At 39.7% G+C, this 22,428-nt stretch overlaps 2 protein-coding genes across 7 annotated transcripts in view; both read right to left on the reverse strand.

Moving 5' to 3' along the window:
• Window positions 1-9,197, reverse strand: part of samd12 (sterile alpha motif domain containing 12) — a 145,904-nt gene extending 136,707 nt beyond the window's left edge. For 5 of the 6 annotated variants that reach the window (XM_042505969.2, XM_088090161.1, XM_088090160.1 and 2 more), the window contains exon 1: window positions 8,380-8,519. In XM_042505969.2, the coding sequence (XP_042361903.2) occupies window positions 8,380-8,440 (61 nt within the window). In that variant the 5' untranslated portion in view covers window positions 8,441-8,519. Of the gene's footprint in view, window positions 1-8,379; window positions 8,520-9,057 lie in introns of those variants that run through there. The other variant, XM_088090158.1, reaches the window with a different exon arrangement.
• Window positions 9,198-9,255: 58 nt separating this feature from the next.
• Window positions 9,256-22,428, reverse strand: abrab (actin binding Rho activating protein b). Its single transcript, XM_042507247.2, has 2 exons — window positions 15,221-22,428; window positions 9,256-13,965 (listed from the first exon to the last, which is right to left on the reverse strand). The coding sequence occupies exons 1-2, from the start codon at window positions 15,976-15,978 to the stop codon at window positions 13,482-13,484; spliced, it is 1,242 nt and encodes a 413-aa protein (XP_042363181.2). The 5' UTR covers window positions 15,979-22,428; the 3' UTR covers window positions 9,256-13,481.

A 22,428-nucleotide genomic window follows, 5' to 3' on the forward strand; every position in this document is an offset into this window, starting at 1 on the left:
TACACATTTGAAAAACTCAACAGCAACGTCTCTTCCTATAAATCATGACCCAGTTAGATAATGCACAGACCTTGTTGTGAGCGGCTTCATGTAGGGACTATTTTCTCTCTACCAGACAACACCCAGCAGTTGTAACCACACAGAGAGAAGCGAAGGCCTATATAATGTTTTTTACTGTCTATGGCCATACTCAACCAAACAGATGAATTGCCATTTTATAGTAAAGATAAGTTTACAATTTTTATGAAATAAAAAAGGGTAAATATCAATTGTTGTTGATATCATACATTTAATGTTTCTCAAAGTACTGCAATGATAATTATCTAGAATAAATTCATGGAAATAAGGAGTGTACTGGTAATACTACTAATACCATGGTAACAAGTTGATATACGTTGGTTTACTAACTTATAACAAGCATTATAACAGTTTAGGTTCTGTAATTTTGAATTCATTATTTGTTCTCTTTTATCATTACCACGAAGTGACATCTCAACAGTTTGATATAGGCCTATAATGAAAAAAAAATGATGGTGTCTGCTTTTATTTCTGTTCTTACAGCCCAAAGGAACTAAAATATGGCAAATAATTCATTGTTTTTTTCAAAGTAATGACATTAAAGTGTTGAAAAATTGAAAAATGCCTTTACAGTTTAATAATTTAGTAAACATTTAACTAAGCCACCATTAATGTAGTTAATGTAACTGTGCTTCTTTTACTATGACAGGTGTGATATGAAAAGGGAGTACTGTTTCAGGTCTACTTTTTGGAAACTTTACAATAAACAAGAAAACACCCACAACAAAAGTGATGCTTTCTTGTGTTAAATGGTCAACATTAGATTAATTGTGCATTTTGCTATACGGTTTAGCTTTTGGTGTTTATCATTTTGGTATCTTACTTATGCAAGTGGACTTAATTTGCATACATTCCTGAGTTACCCCAAAACAGTGTGTCATGTCAGGCCTGAGACATGTGATTTCAATGACCAAACTTACTACAAGGTAAAAGATGCAAGTCTTACGATGTCGATGATCTAGTATGAGCATGCTGACATTGCTACAGGACAACTCTGTGCCCACTACTACTTTTTTCTATTCTTATTTTCTATTTTTATTTTCTGCTTAGCTCTCACTCTAAATTCCACGCAGCAGCACTTTGGCATGCTGCATCAAAGATGGCTGTAGGTCCACCCAAGGGAAGATTACACAACACCGCTCTCCTGTGACATTTGCTACATCTTCTGTCATCTTAATCCCATTCCTGCTGAGTAGGTCGGGAAGACGCTGCCTCACCGTAGCAACTCCTGATTAGCCTGACGAAGATGTAATCCAATTCCAGCGACTCAAATAAACATGTTTATTCTACTAATTCTATTCCCGGGCTGGATCCCAGGGATGGATTTGAAATGAGTTTTCTGAATGGGTGAACAGGCAGGCGGAGCAGGGCAGGACATATCAAGGAGGCTTGACGCACGGAGGCAAGAGAGGAGGAATAAAATGAACAACCTCCGCCACGGGGGTAAACACTGCTATGGCTGGACATTGGGTCTAGTTCTTGGCTCTTTTCTATTTGTATCTACATGCATAACCACATGCTCCTGTCATATATTTATGAATCTAACCCGTCATTACTGCCCTAAGGTCCTGTACCCTTTTAAAGCCAGCCTGATATGACATAATAATGACATTAAGCATTTGTTCAAACTGGTGGCCGGGTGGTTACCATCCAACCACAACATTGCAGGTCAGATTCCTCCAGGGGCCTTTGCTGCACGTCAGACCTCTCTCTCTCTCTTTCTCTCTTTCCCCTTGTGTCCTGTTTCTCTCTAAGCTGTCAACTGTCTAATAAATCCAAAAAGGATTACCTCAAACAGCACTGTGGTATAAAAATGAGGCTGTGTGAGCGAGGGTATGTTGCTACAGGTGCTGATAAGAGGATAAAAAAAAAATAATTGTACTCCTCTGAGGCAAACTCTGGAGAGCTATCGCAGCAGGAATAAATTGCTCCTCTGTCCTGATGTTTTCAAAGTAAACAGTAGAATTAACATATTCATGCTACAAGGTAATCTACTCGGTGCTTATTTGATAGCACCAAGTGCACTGACAGATGACTTTGGATTGTGCTGTGGATAGACGATATGGAGACAAATATAAATTCATTTTTGAACAATAATCTCGATACTGCAATTCAGGGTCGACCGGCATTGGTTTTTCATGGCCGATACCGATTATTAGTAATTAATGAGACCGATAACTGATGTTTGGAACCAATATGGATTTACATTACAAATGAAAACCTTTCTGCCAATATTTAGAATTTGGAATTTAACAAACTCCAGCACAAAGCTTTGTTTAAATGCCTTTAAACTGAAACTTTCAACACTGTATAAGCTACAGCAAGGTCACAGCAACTTTTTTTATAATGTCAAGTGAAAAGTTATATAACAAGTGAATAAATTTAAAAAAAGCTCCCTGAGATTTTACAAAATCCTTCCATGCTGACACTTTCTTTGCACTTTTTAATTAATTCATTTTTTCAGCAATCATTAAAATAAAACACAGATACAGTTCCAAATATCAGCACCAATAATCGGCCAGGCCGATAATCCGGCGACCCCTAATTAAAACCGATATGAATCTGTATTGTATCTGTGATTAGTTATGTTTTCCAAACACAGGTGCCACTGACTTGTAATACGTGTAAGGGGGGTTTGACCAAACCGCACATCCTCTCTAACAGATGATGTTATCCGTCTCAAAGAGGGCATCAGATTTACTGTCCCACATGATGTAACAGTCCCCAAGACTCTTGTCTTACAGATACACGTTCTTGTCTAGACTTTAAAAAGAGCATGCAACGGGACGTTCATTTTCACAAACACAAAAAAGATGCTCTCACAAAGAAGCGGTGAACAGATTATGATGTGGAGTTTTGATAAAAGCAGCTATTGTCACACTATAAAGAACCTGATTTATCCTCTATCTCTTTCTCTGGAGTGTAAATCGAACTTTAAGTATTATCAGTACGGAGCTTTGCAGAAATTTGTGGGGAGTTTTTTCTCCTGTTGCACAGACTGAATTTGCCAAAAGCATCTAAGTGAAAGTGCCTTTCAAAGTAGCGCTCAAACGGCGGAAGGCACTCTCCAAAGTGCTAGTTTCTCAAAGAGCTTATTGTCTTCTCATGTGTTATAAATTATTAAATAGCTGACCTATATTCTTGTGTCTTAGAGGGGTTGGTGGAGCACTGGAACAGAAAACAGTGACACTGCAGAGTTGTTGTGATTTCTCTCAAACGTCACATCGTGAATTAGATGTGATGGTGCTGCAGGGAGCTTTGTCCGATCCACAGGGAGAGCTTTGCTTTTACCGCAGAGAAATAAACACCAGTTTTAATTAGAGCCCCACTAAGAAAAAAAAGCTGGATTTTTAAGCCTACTGTGGTAAATTTAGAAATGCAGATCAGTATGCTGCACTATGAAAACCAATCAAGTGTCATCTGAGGGCAAAGAGAGGAGAAACAACAGAAGTAGGATGATACACGTACATGCCTTCTTTACTTTCTTTTTTGATTTGATTATTTGCTTTTTGGTCTAAAAATATCCACAAACCCCTTGGTGAAGAGTAATGTAAGACTTCCCATCTGAGAAGCTCTAAACAATGTCATTCTCTTTTCAAAAGATTCGACTGTCCCATTAATCACTCACTCATTTCCTTTCAGTGAACCACTCAGTTTCAGAGCAACGTCTAAATCATGAATTCAGCTGACGGTAGAGAAGCTGTAAGAAGTTTTCAGATCTAAAAGCATCAATACAACAAGGTAAAAATACTCCATTCTTAGCAGCAAAATGTACTTAATTTATTAAACATAAAAATACTGGTTAATATAAACTGTGCTGATGCATCAATGTGCAAACAGTATTTTGCAGTTTTAGCTGGTGAAGGGGGAAATAATTTGAACTATTTTATATACAGGTATGTAGTAGCCCACTGGTTCAAAAATCTGAGGACTCATGAGATAAGGTTGTCAAAAGTGCAAATACTTAGATACATTGTTGATAATATATTAAAATCAAAACTATCTCTGTTAACTATACCAATGATAGTATTGAAAGTACCGAAGCTATTAAAAAAAATTCAACCCAAGGCTTCACAGAAACAACAGGGAAGAAAATCAGCTGGTCCTCAAACACATTGGTATGTGTTCAGTGACTTCCTCTGTACCAGCACTGTGTGCAGGTTGCTAATTAGGAGAAAAAACCACAGACCATCTGGCGATGGGTTCACTACAGCCACGATACAGCAATCTGCAACACAAAGTGAAGCAATGGCCCCTTTCCTGCTTCCTACCACCTCACTTCAGGTGCTCTTGCTTGGACCACTCAGAACTTAGCCTTCATTTTGATCTCAGCTACACACCAGGAGGTTTTCATGACTGCATTTTAATGCAACATTTTTCACTTTGACAAAATCTGTCCTCGCACAGATCTAAACACCTGGCAAAGCGATCAAACAAATTCTGTGGCGCTTCCCACAACAAGTGGGGTCGCCAGGACAAAATTTCGCCATGATTACACACACAGACTCAGAAGGGGAAAACAGTACTCGTCACGACATTGTAGCTTTCAAAATTTGCAAGCCTAGGACATATTTTTTTCTTTTTCCTGGGTATCAAAAGAAGTATTGTTCCTTCATTTCCACTAGTGTCACATCAAAGTTTAAAATTCTGCTATTATGACAACATTATGATGATTAATGAGGCTGGAAATAGGAGGGGAGAAAGTTATGCTGCACATATTTATACTAATTTTTCGGACTTTATCTTTGATTCTACTACATTGTTTAGAGAAATACTATGTATTTTTTTCCTCTTTGGACTTTGAATTAGCTATTTAAACAAAACCATCTGAAAAGTTTAGATGGGAAATGTTTCTTTGGTGAAGCTACAAACAACTTAAAGACGTCTAAAATGTGACAAGAAAGGGTGACAAGCGTGTGTTTTTTTCCTGTAAAATCTAAATCTGGAAAGTAACCTGAAATTTTAAAGGAGTAGGAGTATAAAGTACCAGAAAATGGAAACAATCATGCAAAGTACCTCAAAGTATGTACTTTACTAAATGCACTGAGTCATTTTCCACCACTACACTAAATCTGACGTTCTCTCTGAGGCAGTGCACCATCATCAATATGATCAAGTATTTTAAAGTATTATATTTCAGCCACAGTATAGGGCTGTAAAAGATGTTTTGGCTGCTCTAGCAAAATCTGATCCACAGTGTGTGTTTAGAAGTGCAGTTTTTCTCCCAAATTCTGGTAGACATATTAGATATAGAGGCTTCAGGGGAGAGGGACGTGACTCATAACTCATCGCTCTCAGTGACACAAGTCAGTGAATCACGACTGAAAGCACCGAGTTGTCCCAGAGCTCCTTGAGCTGCTCAAGTCACAAATTGTATTGATGCTTCGCGGCTTTGTGTTTGCATTTCTGCAACGACGACAAAAGAAACAAAAGTGGAAGCTTTCAGAAAGTGTATTCTGCTGCTAAATGGCTTTCGTGCATTACGCCATGTGAATTCTTTCAGATGAAAATGATAAAATCGTATCATAATTTTGGAATTCCACAGTTTTTGAGAGGATGCTTATCTAAAGCTATTATATCTAACAAAGAGATACTGTCAAAATGCACCATTTTTATTCATCTTTGTTAGCCCGGATAAAAAGAAGAAGAGAAGGGGATGAAGGGATGGATAAAACTGGATAACAGCTAAAACCATTCAGCTCTGGAACAAAGTGTGCATCTGCAGGCAGCTTTGGCGCCGCCTTTCTCTTTTCTGCTTTGAAAGGCCAATCTCAAGAGGTGCATGAATGAAACTATACAGAAGGATATGCTGCTAGAAGGATGACAGTGGTATAGCTGCTGATCTTGTGCTCACTGTATATCATAAAGACGTATTTAAGCTTTGAAACGGGTGGCAAATTCTTTTACACCTGTAGGTCACGACTTGTAATTAGACATGTCTGCATCTTAAAAAGGTATAAACAGAAAAGATGTTAAAGTTGAGATCTCCAGTGGGAGCTTGTGAGGCTTTCAGGTGTAAATTAATGATCAAAGCAAGGATGTAAGTTTTGTTTCAACACTGGGAGGGATACGTATGCAACTGGGGGTTCAGGGTCCTCACCCAATAAGTTTTGAGGACCTGCATTTTGGTGATTTTTATGCATACATTTTTGCTGAAAATGTCTTTAATTTTGTCAAAATAAAAGTCCTCTGCTACCATCATGTTTTTACTGAAGCAGCAGAGCTTTGATTGGATCAGAGCACACCAGGCCCGACCCTTCATGAACCTGCACAATTCCTGTCCAAGCACTACCAGAACCCAAACTACAGCAACAGTTTTAGGTCCAAGTCTGATTAGAAAACACTAATTGCTACTGTGTGAGAAATTCATATTTAAACATCTGTGATGAGCAAAGGGCTGACACGTTTCCTCACAGAACTTCTCCTTCTTTCGTCTGTTATTTCAGTCGTCTGTCGTCAGCTCAGCATCCTTTCCATCTTTGAGAGCATAAATCGGTCTATGGCAGCATGCAGATGATGGTTATTGCTCTCCGCTTAATGTTACACACATCTCTCCCCCTGCTGAGGCACGAGCACAGCCAACCAAGTCGCCTTGGAGCCCCCCGCTTTCTCTCTTCATATTTTCTGTCCCTCTCTCTCTCTTCCCAGGTTCTTCACTATATTGCTCCATTGTTTTATAACTCTCCCTCTCTCTCTCTTTCACAGTCCCCCCTCTTTCTCCCTCTTTCTCCCTCTTTCGTCCTTATTCAGTCCAATGCAACTCCTGCTATTTAGGCAAAATACAAACAAACAAACAAACAAAGAAAACACTAAATTGGCGAAAACCCAAACCAATTCAAGTCCAGAGAAATACTGAAAAATTACAGCCTGGTCTGGACCCCGCTGGTTGAGTTGGGCCTAACTGAGCTTGGGTAAACAATCAAAGCTTAAAAGCACAAGTTCTAACTCTTGAGGGGGAGGAGTCGCCTGGATCCCCCCAAACTCTATGCTTATGAATGAAAGGGTGCACAGCTGTGATTTGTCCCTTTCCTAAGCACAAAGGCTGCACTGTAAAATATCAGAGAAAAAGACCCTGAAATTGCATTTGGAAAACCGGAGTTTAGCTGTTTCACATGCATCTACTTTAGGGATCTTAACATGGGAAAACATGAGAAGTCACGCAGCAGAGCAACAACAACCCTCTGCATGCAGCTTCTATCAATACCAGCAAAGGTCAACATTGTGAGAGGGATGCAGGACTTCTATTCCAACAGCATTTAAAGACATTTACACCATAAGTTGCTGCAGAAATGGCATAATTTAGTGAATAAAAATTCACCATAATGCAGGAAATTAAAAGCTTGACATTTTCTGGCGAAGGACCCTGAAACCCCCAAAGTTGAAACTAAACCTATGCTCATTGAGCAGAAGGTGCACAAGTAAAGGTGCACCGTTCAGCTGATGTTGCTCTTTCCATGACACAAATGTTGCACTACAATCTGCAAAATTTTAAAAGAAAGAGATTCTGGAATAGCATTTGGCAAAACAGGAGTGAAGAATTTTCATATGTGTCTGCTTTTGGGTCCTCAGGATGGTAAAACATAAGAGGTCATGCAGCAGAGCAACAACAATGCTCTGCATCAATGCCAGCATAGTTTCCACTATGAGGGATGCAAGACTTTTATTACCACAACATTGAAAAACATTTGCACCATAAATTGGTGCAGAAAAAGCAATATTTGGTGCATAAAAATTCACCAGGATGCAGGAAAAAGTTTGATGCTTACATTTTCTGGTCATGGACACCAAAACCACCAATTTCAAAAGCTGAAACAAAACCTACACACTAAAGGGTGCACTCCTCTGCTGATGTGACCCTTTCAACTGCACAAATGCTGCTCTAAAAACTGTAAAATTGTAGGAGAGAAGTGATTGCATTGGGTCAAACAGGAGTTAAGCAGTTTCACATGCATCTACCTTTGGGTCCTTAACATGCAGCATGCAGCTTCTATTGATGCCAGCACAAACAAATATTGATCAGCAAACACAGCATGAGCCCGCGTTGGTAAACCTCAGAGCAGAAAACAGGAGAGACAGGTTCAGGTCAAACAGCACAACGTGTGGACACCGTCTATGAAATGTCCTGTAATGGCTGTCTCAGATGAATAACCTGATCTAGGTTAGGTATGCAGGAGTGCCACAGCCTCATACCAATCATACCTGCACTGGCAAACACACACTGGACTGAACTGGAAAAGCCTTTTCAAGAAGGAAAAAGCTAGTTCCTCTGCATGCATGTGACACCACCTCCCTCCAACATACCTCTCATCGGATTCTGGATCCACAAGATGCCCCCGATAAGGTGAGGAGATTGTCCGAGCATCACCTCTAATGTCCGGAGCGAGCACCTTAGCTACACCACCAAGTGTTTGACAATCACGGGGAGGAGCTGGTGACTTCCTCGGTCCACATGTCACACCACCTGCTGCCAGATGAGCGGAGTGCTGAGCGCTCTGTTGCGCCACAGAAAGAAAAAAAAGCCTGCTTAATATTATCTAAAAGACTAATTCTCATGAAAAGAGTCCCTCGTGTCCCTCGTGTCCCGGCGTCCTCCAGAGAACACGGAGTGCGCGATGATTATGCAAAAGAAGTGGACGCTCCTGTGCTCGGTGCAGACCTGTTAACCAGGCGCACGCACACAATATAAATACAGAAAGAGGCTGCGCGTTAACACGAGTCTTTATGGCGTGTCATCATGTACCAGCACGGCGTTATTGTACAGTGTAATAACAAGACAAGATGACCAGGACAGTGTACGTAATGCGGAGAGCTGCAAACATCACCCAATCACAAGCTTTCACAGGTGACCCGACTGAGTCTGTGTTGATCCGTGCATGCACAGCACACAGCTCCAATTATCACCATAACTAACTATTATCTGTTAAATGAAACACACAAACGGAAGTGCCATCGTGGACGGCGCGAGATGAGGCGTCTTACCTTCGACAGCCATAATGTTACTCCACAGATTTGGGCATCACTCGCGAGGGAGCAGGCGAAATGTAAAACTCAACGCGCTCTCATTGTACCTTGTTTGGCGTGTTATCATCACTTTGCTGCGGGCAAGCCGGAGCGCACAGCTGCTGCCGCGCCTCAAAGGATCCTGGGAAGTGTAGGCTCAGCGCTTTCTGGGGTGTGAGGGGGGGAAGCAAGTTTCATCAGTTTTGCAGAAAAAAAAACAACTTCACTTTCTCTCTTTCCTTAAAGCTTTCTATAATGAATATTTATTGTACTGCAAATCCTTAAACTATATGAACTCTAAATATGGAAATGAATTGCTCAGTTATGGAGAAACGTAATGTATAATTTAACAGACCCAGAAAAAGAATGTTCATATTAAGACCAGTGCTGCATTATTTATGTTAAAACGTTTGCAATGTATTACTTTATGTATTTTCTGTCAATAATCTTAATTTTATTTATTTATTCATCAATTAATATTTTTTAAAATATATTTTCCTTTACTTAATTAGACTTTTTTTTCTTTTTTTCAAGCCCATATTATTTTTAATATGGTTGACCTGCTTTATTATATATATATATGTGTAGTTTTTCAATAAAGTTATTAAAAAACACTCTCTCTCTTTCTATCTGCTCCTGACACTCTTTGTATCTGTGTATCTTGCCCTTATGGAAAATCACTACAATAATAAACAGTATATTACTATAGGAATGGATGGATTACTTAACGGGCCAAACAGGCACAGGTCCAAGGGCCCAAACTGTCAGGGTCTGGTCTCCACCTGAACAGTGTAAGGTTGTTCAGATTATCATATACAAACCAAAAGAGCTTCAAACTGACTACAAAGAGACACAAAAAGATTACAAAGAGATGCAAAGGAACTGCCAAGAGAAACAAATTAATCATAAAAAGAGACACAAAAACAGCAAAAAGATACAAAGTGACCTAAATGAGACACAAAATGACTACTAAGAGACACAAAACCACCAAATGAGGCAAAACAGGACACAAAATGACCTACGAAGGCATACAATTAGGCAAGCTCAAAGAAACACAAAAGACTACAAACAGTTACAAAACAACAAAACAAGACGCAAAACCAAAACCATCACAAAGTCTGTCTGTCTGGCTCCTGTGTAGATAAGGTGGTGGGTCCTTTTGCATGTCTGTGGCTAGGGGGGCCAAATGTCTCATAATCCGCCCTGCCTACAGGTAAAACCAGACATGATCATTTTATTCATTCAGCACATTTATTTACAATTACACTCAAAATGATTTAAATACATGCAGCAGCAGGTGACATGCGCAGTGAAATGTAAGAAAGAAATTACAAGAAAATGAAAAAAATAAAGCATACGCAAACACACATGTAAATAACCAGAGGAAAAATAGACATTTTCATTATAATTTTGCACATGGACACAGCTGTAACAAATAAATCCACCTTGTACCTTGTACCCTGTGATAGATCTGAGTTTCTTCCTGGGAACAGGGCCAAAATGACCAAAGGTACACTCACAAGAGCTGGAACATATTTTAGTTAAAAAATGATAATTTTGAGGAATAGCTCGGATTTTGGGAAAACAGGCTTTTTTGGTTTTGTTGCTAAGAGTTAAGAAGCTCTATACAACTCTCTCTGTTCAGTATGAAGCTACCAACAACTGATTAGCTTAGCTTATCCAGCAAAAATTAGCCTGACTCTGTTGAAGGTAAAAAAAAAAAATCACCTGTCAGCGTTAAACCTCATTATTTGAAGCTCTGGCCATGTTTACTATGGAAATCCGACACTGTAACATTATCACAGAAAATAAGGAAAAATGTAATAGGTCGCCTTTAACAGTGAAATATCTCTGTGGGTAGTAGGAGACAGATTTGAAAATGTTTTTAAAAAAAATGTCACACAGGGCCCAATCCGCTACCTGCCTGCCTGTGTGTGTGTGTGTGTGTGTGTGTGTGTGTGTGTGTGTGTGTCACGTTATTTGACTGTGACATTTCATGATTGATCTCTTGCAGTGATGAACAGATAATGTAGGTGACAGTCACAGAGACAGTCTGCTGTTTTCAGCATATTTCCTCTGTGTGCTGCGTAACAGGTGTGTCTCTTGGTATGCACGTCCTGCTGTCTTCCTGGTTTCTTCTTTTGTTTAAAGGTGTGCTCAGCCTGTCTGAGGGGTTTCTCTGACTTTCTGTTAACTGATAAACGTCATATACAGTAAGTGTGTGTGTGTGTGTGTGTGTGTGTAAATGAGTCATAACTTCCAGAGTACTTAAAAAAGAGAGACAAAGAAAGAGAGAAAAGAAAGGGTAGAAATGAAAAGAGAATTATGTTCTTGTGAAGTTGTTAAACAAATATAATTACACTGTCAAATTTGTGTTAAAGAAGAGGAAATCAGGAAATCAACCAGAAAAGATGTTTTGTTCTACAGTGCATCTACAGCAAGGATTTTTTTGTTTAGTTTTTGGAACAACCATGAATGTCTACAGAAACTTTCCTTTCTGCACCGTGTCAGATTCCCAAACAGTTACTGGGACCCATTGATTGATAAATTGTGAGGATCAAAAACATTGTTTAAAGAGTTTCTACTTTTGGGATGATTGGTGACTGTGCTAGCACTCATGATGGTGAAAACACAATGAGAAAAGCTCAACAAATAGTTTTTAAAACAGATTTCAATTAACTTCAAACAAAATGCACCACAACACCGAAAATCACAATTCTGAATTAAAGTGTGATTTTCATAAAGTTTGATAAAATTGCCCAAAAAAGCAGGTGGATCAACAACAGCCCAGTGTGCTCCAAAGGAGGGGCCACAATTACGGCTGGAAATGTTGCAGATTTCTCGCTATAAAAATAACAGGTGTTGCTGTTTGTTGGTCTCAAACCCTGAGCTGCAGACTGGCAGCTGTCTTAGCAACACATTCTCATCTCAAGTTGTCATATATCGGCACTTGGTCAGTGGACATCCACTGCGATATTACGCTCTAGGTGTCCTCCTGCTTCTGCTGTTGATGTTCCAGGATGCCGCTAACAATGCCAGGATGTTAACAGAAGCACATGGTTGTTTTAGGAAAAAAACATCATGGTTTGACTCTATTCATATGGGAAGCATACACTGGGCTCCAAGTAAAAGTCCAGGGTTTGTTGGACCCAACCACCTTCCTTTCTGCATGCCTATATGGACCTTTGCGCTCCTTATAGTACACAGTGTTATCACTTGACGCCGCCCATCCATGTATCGTATGTGTGTATAATAACACTGTTTAAGGTCTGTTCGGCCACGTAACAAACTGATGCTGCTCGGCAGAGTATCAGGTGGCTTTTGCATTGGTATCTTAGGCCGAAATTACTGACAAAGTGGCAGTATTTGACAACTTATGAACAATAACAGGCTGGTCTTACCTAGGTGACACACAGTTCACCACTATCTCCACCACCCAATGACAAAGTTTGCTCATATACATGTAATCAGAAGTATGTCATTTTTAGAAACAAATGTAATGTATTTGAGGTTTGAAAATATGTACAATACCAACATCTGCTTCTTCCAACATGGCTGCAAATGAACAGTATGCTTCAATGTGGCATGTTTCTGCTGAAATGGTTTAAAAAAAGAAAAAAAACAGGAAGCATCCTCAGTTTATTGAATCCTCGTCCTTATTTCTCAGACACTAAAAGTAGCTTTTAGCATTGTTTCTGTATAATTCTACAGATTCCGATGATTCCACCAACACTCAATAACAGGATATGAAAAGGAAAGTTTTTTCCCCAGACAGCCATAGTCACCCTTTACATTAATCATTAAAGCCCCAGTCGAGCAGGCCGTGAGATTTAAAAGTGCTGTGGTCTGCTCTGTTCCTCTGCATTGTGCCTGCTGCTGTTTAATGAATGCTGAGCTGCAGGTATTCAGGCACTGAAACCCAATCCGTGTTTGAATTACTGCGCTGCGCTACACGGCGAAGCTGCTGGTTATTTGGTACATTAACACATCGTCAAGCATCTCATTAACATAAGCCATAAAGAGAGGGTGAAAGAGACACGTGTGAGAACTCTGTATGAGACTTACGCAGGCAAAAGCTTGAACGTTAACTCTCCGGAGCTCCTGATTTAAAACTTCAAAGTCATTTTTAAAGCATGTGCATGGCAGCTACAACTCAAATGTCAATAACACTGACAGAAAGACATAAATAACAGCAAAATATTCTTTTGATAATCCACACAGACTTGCCCGAAAGCTTTGTAGTCTCCATACTCCTTTGATATTGTTCTGCAAGCGTCCATTGACTAGACCCAGGTCAAATCGTGTTTTAAATCCTCCTCTTAGCCCTGCTTGATAATGGCGGAGGTTATTTCACAAGTAGCTGTAAGAGGATTTGCAGCACAACTCTGACCCAGGTGTTAACATCACACCAGCAGAGTAATGATCACTCCATCATCCTGGCCCTGCCACAGCATCTCCCCCTCAAACGCCACCTTCCCGTGTTTCCTGGCTCGCATCAGAATCCCCACCACCTTATCAGAGATCCGAACGTATCTGTCAAACAGCTGTCCAAACGTGATGCGCGTCTTCCCATCCGGGTCCGGATCAGCCATAGTCCTGATCACGTAACACATGTCAGATATCTCTCGATGGATGTGTTGCTCAGCACGTTTGGCTCTCTCTGCAGTTTTGGTGCCCTCCTTGGGGCGTCCGTAACCCTCTTCGCCCTTTTGGATGCGGAGGGACATGGAGTAATCGTAGTCGAAATATTCACTGAAGGGGTTCAGTTTCTGGTTGACGGTGTGCTCCGAGGCCCAGCTCTGCCAGCGGCTCTTGAGGTTTCCCACAGCGCTGTATTTCTTGGAGAGGGTGTTGATCTTGTTGGCATCCTCAGCTTCTTTTTTGTACCTGAGAGGGATGGCAGATTGTATTACAAATAAATAGAAATACAAAATACAGTCAGTATCTGTTTTGAACCAGCAAGGCGCAAAAGGAGCTGCAAATATTCAAAAGTAAGAAGCTGATACCTTTTTATTTGGACTTAAGGTCATTACAGACCTAACCGAGAGGTTTCTGAATGAAGTGATCATGATATGTGGGGAAGAAAACAAACCACAATGACTCAAAAATTATGAAATTAAAATGTTGTCTTCAAGCCTTAAAACTTCACTTATTACAAAAGTAAAGTTCATTATTCCAATGACACCTCTCTGTTTACACATGAGACCAGGATGCCTGCCACTCCAGATATTCAGTGGTTTGAATCCAAAGTACCGTAAGATACTTTTGACTGTGTTATTTTAAGTTGTCATGGAATAGAAACTTGATCTTTTTGGAAACTGCAACTTCTTGGAAGACACAACTACTTGACCTTCTCATGCACCAGGGGATATAATTTCTGTCCATCCTGTCAAATTAAGCAGCATTTAACTCTACAATTACCACTGGTTAACACTTAAGATTGATCTGTCACTGTCAAATTTCTTGCCTCTGTATCCTGTTTCTCAATGGAAGACTGCACCTCCCCCAGTGACCATTTGTATATCAATTACTCACCCTATGTTATGTAAATTTTGTGAAGAAAACCTTCCTTTTCCAGCATGCCTCAACTGTGAACAAAAAATCCAAAAATGGAAAAAAGTCTTGATAAACTGAACTCATAGGGTCTGCATTTAACAACAGCAAAACTGTATCAAAACATCAGTTTACAAACTCTCACGCAATTTGAGCAGAAGAGTCCAAGTCTCATTTATCCGGTCATATGCTCAGTACTTCCCAAACAGACATCCCTTTCTATGCTCTCTTCAAAGCCAGACCCAATGGACAAAAACAGTGATTTTAACTCACAGAACACAGGAGCTGCTGGTCTACCACTACACCGATGTGTTATTTTGTGATTTTGGGTTTTAAAGGGTTATTTCTGATTCACCAAAGTCACACAATAACAAAAAAAAACAAAGTAGTGATAATGTGTAGCGAGTAATTAATAAACAGATGGTCATTATGGCAGTCATGTTTTCCTTTTAGGAAGTAAGAAAAAATATTTTAAGAATTTATTATCAATGGCAAGGCCTTGTTTTTCAGCCTTTAAAAACCATTTCCATTCAAAACAACTTTCTCTCTTTCCTAGAAAAGCAAAATGAAGCACAGCAATTGTACTCACATTGAGACAGAGGGCCTTTTAATCATTATCGCTGACTCAGAGTCTTCATCAGAGTCTTTTTGTTCTGTCCTGTTTGTTTGAATATCCTCTTTGTCCAGTGTTTTCTTCACTACGTCAGGATGTCCACTTTTATCACCACCACATGAGCGTCCGTCTCCTGGTCCTGCTCCTTCTTTACCAACGTTCTGCTCTTTCTCCACCTGCTTCCAGCTTTTGGTCAGAGATGACACCATGTTGGAGCATTTTCTGCGGCGTGTAGGTGAACTTTTCTTCTTCAGAAGCCTGTCAATCTCCTCATCTGATGGCCCAGACTCCTTTTTGATCCTCTCGGTTAAGAGCGCGACACCAGCACCTTTCTCCTGAACCCCGCTGGTCACCGTCTTCACCACTTGTTTTACCTTGATGCCAGCTGACGGCTCAGCTGAAGTCTTAACCTCCTCAGTCTTGGATGCATCTTTTTGGGGAGTTAATGTCTTTTGAACCTCTTTGGAGGTGACTGCATGGTTTTGGGGAGCTTCTGTTGGCTGGATTTGAGTGTGAGGATGCTTCTTGGGGACCCATGTTTTTCTGGGTACCTCTGCTGGTCCTCCCAGTGAAAATGGAGCCCAGCCACTGGGTTCACTGGCCTGCTTCTTCTCATTCTCCGTCACCCACTTCTGCCAGCTGCCCGTCAGGCTGCACACCATGCTGATGGTGCGCAGCTTCTTGATGTTCTTGTTGGTGGATGGTTTCCTTTGGCTGCTCTGTTTGTCAGACATAATTACGAGTCTTAATGTGTCAAATTAGGCACAATTACTCCTGCTAAGTGATCTTCCTTAACAGCCGTCAGACCTGCTACAACATATCCATCTCTTCTCTGCTTAAATCTTTGTTTTTCTGTAACCAGTTCTCCCTCTGCTCCTCACGCTCGCAGCTTCAGCTCTAAAATGGGGAGAGCAAACCCTAACATGACCGTGGAAAGTATTCGAGTCATCCCAGGCTACCGTCCTGATCATCTTTCCCTGACACCGGTCACCCCTACGGACTCGTGTTTCATCACAGATTGCGGAGCATGTAACTGGAGGTAAACAGGGCAATAGATCAGGGAGTGCTAAGCTTAATTAGTAAATGCACAGACACAAAGACCACCAAAGACGTATGCAACTTAATATGTGCTCACAGTATAACTTATTAACTTTCTGCCGCCATCAGATATCTTCAAGCAAAATGCAAACATAATCATCCTCTTAGTAATCAAGGGAAATCTTTTGACAGTTACTCACCTCAGCTGTTTTTCTGCACATTATAAAAGCACCCCCACAAATTTAGATGACCTTGTACAGTGGAGGATAATACAATGATCTTGTGTCCACATACTCTGCTTAGCACTGTCTTTGCAAGTCAGGGGGAGGTATTCAAATCTCTTACTTAAAGGATTTTTGCTCAAAGTGCTGCTGCCAAGCAAATGGCAGCACTCAGTAACATGACCTGAAAGGCATGCATTATATTTTAATCATCCACAGTCCATTTCAACACTTTACTTTAAAATTCTCACATTTAAAATACTACTATGAGACTGCATCACACTGTGCTCCCTAACAAGAAATTTGGCAATTTCAATGGACAACTCGCAACTGCACTTTTCTTGTGTGACTCTCAGTCAGTTGCTACTTCCCTAAATTTGCACTCACTTATTAAAACTTTGAGCACCCGTCAATTTCAGACTATGTATCTCATAAATTCAAATGCATAATAATCATGCATCATTATTTTGTTTTATAAATCTTACTTTAACAGTTGAATTCAGAGGAAGATTAGCCCGAAACGTAAATAATAAGTAGGATAAATACTCAAGTAAAGTACAAGTAATTCTTAGTTGAACTTGAAAGAATAGGTCACCCCAAAAACAAAAATAGGGATTTTCCTATTACCTGTAGTGCTATTTATCAATCTTGATTGTTTTGGTGAGTTTCACAGTTTTGGAGATATCGGCTGTAGAGAAGTAATTTTAAAAGTAATTTTCCAGAAATAATGACCTGGTTACTCGAGATCATCCACAATTGGTGGACAGTAAATAGTTCCTCCATCAAACTGCTTACAACAAGGTCTGTGGATTATCTTGAGTAACTGGGTCATGATTCCTGTAAAAGGACACTGCTGTTGAGTTTTGTGGGGTTTTATCATTAATTTTTTGGGCACTTTGAGCACCACAAGCTGCCATCTAGTTCCATTATTTTGGAGAGAAGGCAGACATTTCTATGACTGATATCTCCAACACTCTGCAACTCCCACCTAAACAATCTATACTGATAAATCAGACAACAGGTAAGAAGAAAAGTATGTTTTTTTTATTTTGTGGTGACCTGTCCCTTGTGTATGATTTTCTGATACCTTGAGCACCAGTACAAATGGCTTTAAGATGTTAACTACAGAGCTTCAGAGGCATTAAATACTGAAATAAATCACACTTTACACCTAAGAAAAGAACAGCGTTGTAGCTATTAAAGAGTTGGACACTATCAGAATCTCACAGATGCAGCCAAGACTTAAAGAGAGAGTATCGCAGATACAAGGAGACATTTAATCAGAGGTGAGAAAAGAAACAAGGAGCTTGAGACCAGGAGAGAATGTGATACCTGGAGGAGACGAGGATCTCCTGCTTACGCATGAAGGGGTTTAATCTTGCAGTGCAGCTGGCAGTGAGATTCACCCGTTCACTTTTCGAGAGCGACATGCACCCTGAAATTAGCACTATGAAAATGCACACTTTATACTTTGCTAAATTGAGCTTTGACAGGGGGTGTTTAGTGTTGTTTTAAGAGCTGTGTTTTATGTGAAGATACATGATGTATTTTATGTTGTGTTTGCAGAGGAGGGCTGTTGATATAAATAGAACTTGGCACACACACATGCACACAGACATGAAGTTGCAGCTGTTGGCAGTCTGTCACAGAGAGTGGAAGTGACTCATCGAGCATCAGCACAGGACCAACTGAAAACCAAGCGATGATATATTCAGTTTCACACTCTGCTGTGAGAGGAGGGTTAGTGCTCCTCCACAAGGACAAATACGCTCATTGCACTCTGGATATAAATACAACACGTGGAGAAAGCTACTTTTTGGAGCTAGTGTGGGTTAGTGTCTTTATGGAAAATTAAAGTATTTAATTAAAAAATAATCTCTTGAATGAAAATGGTATATATAGTGTATTTATACACATACAGCACACAGCCAGTGAAGTCATGGGTGTATTATGAGATGATGGGTCTCTGGGCACAGATATGCAAAAGGACATACAGAAACTTTTTGTAGTTTTGTGTCTCTTTGAGGACATTTTGTGTCTCTTTTAGGTAATTTTATGTCTTTCAGGTCATTTTTTTGTCTCCTTTTAGTCACCTTTTTGTCTCTTATTAGTTATTTTGTGTCTCCTTGTTGTTTCGTGTCTGTGAAAATTTTGTTCTAAAGATAATTTTGCATCTAACTAAGATGATTTTGCCTCTTTGTGGTTGCTGTCAAGTTCAAGGTCAAGTTTGAATTTATTATCCCCCCCTAGGGGTAATTTTGTTGCCGTCAAGTATTAAAAACACATCCAATACATCATATAAAACAACATAAAAGACAACATACTCCACAGAACACAGAGGATACAATGCAACACAGCACACAGTGTAAAATAAAATAAAATAAATAAATAAATAAATAATAAATCACACCATATAAAAATCAAGGATGGGCTGTGTGTTGTACATGATGCAATCAATTGTGCAAATTCAGCCCTAATTTTCTTCATAATAATCATAATTCTGTCTCATTGTGGCTGTTTTGTATCTCATTGGGGTCATTTTGTGTCTAACTGAGATTATTTTGTGCCTCTTTGTTGTCATTTTGTGTGTCTTTGAGGTCATTTGTGGCTCTTTGAGCTAATTTTGTTTCTTATTGATCATTTTGTGTTCCTTTGGGGTCATTTTATATCTCATTGAGGTTTGTGACTCCTTAGGTTCATTTACTGTCTCTTTCTGGTCGATATGTATTATTTTGATATTCTGAGTAACATTTTGCAGCTGAAAGCAGGGCGGCCCCCTGACACTTTGGGCCCCCTGTGCCAGGTCGGTAATCTATCAATGAGTAACGTCACAAAATTCCATCAATAATCAACAACAGAAGCCATGCAGTCCTGCAACATGTGTCAGCAAGTTAAAAAAAAAATCACACAGCCATGCGACAGGAATTTTAAACAACACAAAAGAAACTAGCGAAAAAAGTTTTTTTTTCCATTTAGCAGAACTGAGTTGCAGTGGCTTTGGTAAAGACAATGTTTTCTTTTCAATAATTCCTCTGTCAGAATTTTGGATATTATAATAACAATAGTCACATGTCACATTAAGGCCACACTGTCCATCTTTCACATCCAGGCACATTACCTTTGAGTTTGCTTGTATTTTTATGTGATGGCAGATCTATGGGGACCTGGAGTCTGCACCATCTGTTCTTCAGACTGTGGAAAAGTGAATTATTCATCCTTCCGTCTCCCAAAAATGTCACAGCTAGAAAGCTATTGTTTATCAGTAAGTAAGAATACGATGACTCTATATTTCTTCACATAGCTGAATAGATATACAGCATGACATAAAAGACAAAAGGTCACTTTTTAAATAATAGATTGATTTTAAAAATGCAGGGTGAATGTGAAGGTGACAGTCTACCAGCAGAGGTTGCTATAATTTCGCTGTTGAACTCTCTGCAAGGACACAAAAAGTCTTTTCAGCTCACGATTTAATGTTTTTATTTAATAACCCCAAACATGTAAACCCCTCTGCTGAAGAATCAGCTGTCAGCCCTGTACATGAGTTAAAGCACAGTAATGCACACAGTACACCGCAGTTTATTATATCACGCTAAATCAACTTATTCTATCTCACTATCTCACCCTGTTTGATTTATTTGGCTGACTTTACAATGTGCACTTTGTGTAGAGGGATTATGGGGCCCCGAGATGCACTTTCTGAATTAAAAAACAGTACACAATTAGTGCAAATTACACTTGTCAAAAAGACACAAATAGCACTGATCCATGGGTGCTAAAAGTGATGATTGTGTCCATTAAAATGCCGTTAACCATCTGCTGATTTCTTTTAGACTTTGCAGGCAGCCATAATAGCTGTCTCACAATGTCTTGAGATAGTTTTCATTCTGTCTCAGCCTGCAAATTCGGGGGAGGAATGTCAAATAAATTTTTAAGCATTGGGAAGGACCTTCGTTTTTTATTCTGGCTTTTTTGGGAGAGGCATACAACTTTAAATGGCTATGTTTTATATTTATTTTATGGCCAATTTAAAAAGAAAATATGCCCTCCAAAATCACAGGCCTGCAGGCATGTTTTCTTTAAAGAATTTTGTCCATTTTTAAAAAATATTATTTGGTGATTTTTAGAGAATTTTTTTTTTTAAAATTACTTGGTGATTGTTTTTATAGAAAACATGCTTTCCAAACATGTGGGCCCACAGGATTTATTTTTGAAAATATTGTCCTTCTTTCCAGGCCTACAAATTGCTTTTTGCAAATTCCATTTTTTTCATGAGTGTACGAACTCTGTAAAACTCATGCTGCACTCATGCTGCAGGTTCAGTTAAGGGCTGCTCTGTAGATTTAGGCCACGTACAGCGGGTGGTCGACCCCACTGAAGGCAGAGAATGTCCAAATCTGGAGCAAATGCACCTGTGTTTCCTGGTTATCAACATCTGCACTGCCGCTGCTGCTTTGTTTACCCTCCATGTCTGGTTCGGATGTTGTTTTCTTTGGCCGTCCTTGTTATTGTGCATTAATTGTGCAGGAATGCTGTTTCTCTGACCTCTGTATGTGATGCTGATTTGTGTTATGCTTGGGGTGATCTTGCACATAATTGGAATCCTGTTGTTACAACGATCAGATCAACATCCTCGTGTATAAGAGATATTCATAGCTATCATCTTGTTTGCAGCAGTAGCTTATTTATTTGTAAAATGAGTAAATCAAACAGCTGTAAGCAGGAGTTAGAGGAGGTGTTTCAGCATCTGTCTGCAGAGTTTGATGGATTAAATGTCTCTTCATTTCCAGGCCGATCAACAATAACATCTGTAGCAGTCAAACATATGGCTCTTGACAAATCATCTGAAATAACTACACTAAAGTACAGTATGATCCAGCTGCAGAAGCCTCTGCATAATGCTGACCTCGACAAAGAGGCCAGCCGCACAAATCTGTCCTGGCCCAGGAAAAGTAAACCACTATGTAATCCACTAATACTTCCTTCCGAAGGAGCTGCATGTTATTGTTTGGCTGTGCCACTTGGCCCTGATAAATAAAGATGGGAAAGACAGTAAATTAGAGCAAGCTCAATACAGGGGTCACTGAGGGCCGGCCAGGAGGCTGAGAGGAAACCTTGTCCCCCCGCAGAGCGGACGACAGGATGACAGAGAGCGCCGCTGGAGCCAGACGAAGTCATTAGAGGCTGAGGGAGAACTAAAGGTCCCTGGTCTGGATTTATGTGACAGGTTTCATGACAATGTTTTACAGGATGAAGAGGATGGAGGCAGAAGAGGAAGGAGTATGATAAAAGATAAAACAGGAGCTCTTTGGAGTGGCAAGTGTTTACAGTTGTAGAGGCTTTAAACGGCACTGTTTTATGTTGTTATGATGTTTTTCTGTGTCACTGACAACTGCTGAAAAAACATCAAGAGCGGCTCTGTGATGCTGTTCTTATGCTGCCTTCACATGCTCCCCAGAAATATCATATTTACGAGTTATGAGCACACGAACAGCCCTCCAAAGTCGTAATTACGAGTGGGAAACTGGAAAATTTTGGTGATGCCTGAGTTGCAGAGTTGTGACATTTGCGTGACGTTTCAGAGCAGCAGAAATGGCATGAAAACAGCATCAATAATTGACATTAAAAAGTTATATATTTCGTTATTTTGTTCCTAGTAGCTATCATTTACTTTAATGGTTGCACATTTTAGTATATGCAGCTGTTAGCTGTAGCAAGCAAGTACATTTTTAACTATAAAGAATGCGAGGGGAGCCTTCTGACATTGATAACGTTATTTTATAACAGGAGTTGCTGACTTGATGTTATAAATGCATAAACAGCAATGTTTTGTCAGTGGTAAGAAACTTTTTTTTATTGATGCACATACAGTATTTAATATCAATTTTTAACCACGTTTTGGTGTTAATGTTATATGCTGTCCAC

This window comes from Plectropomus leopardus, chromosome 17 (assembly GCF_026936395.1).
Source record: "Plectropomus leopardus strain MGB_pleo_1.0 chromosome 17, ASM2693639v1, whole genome shotgun sequence".
Classification (NCBI taxonomy): domain Eukaryota; kingdom Metazoa; phylum Chordata; class Actinopteri; order Perciformes; family Serranidae; genus Plectropomus; species Plectropomus leopardus.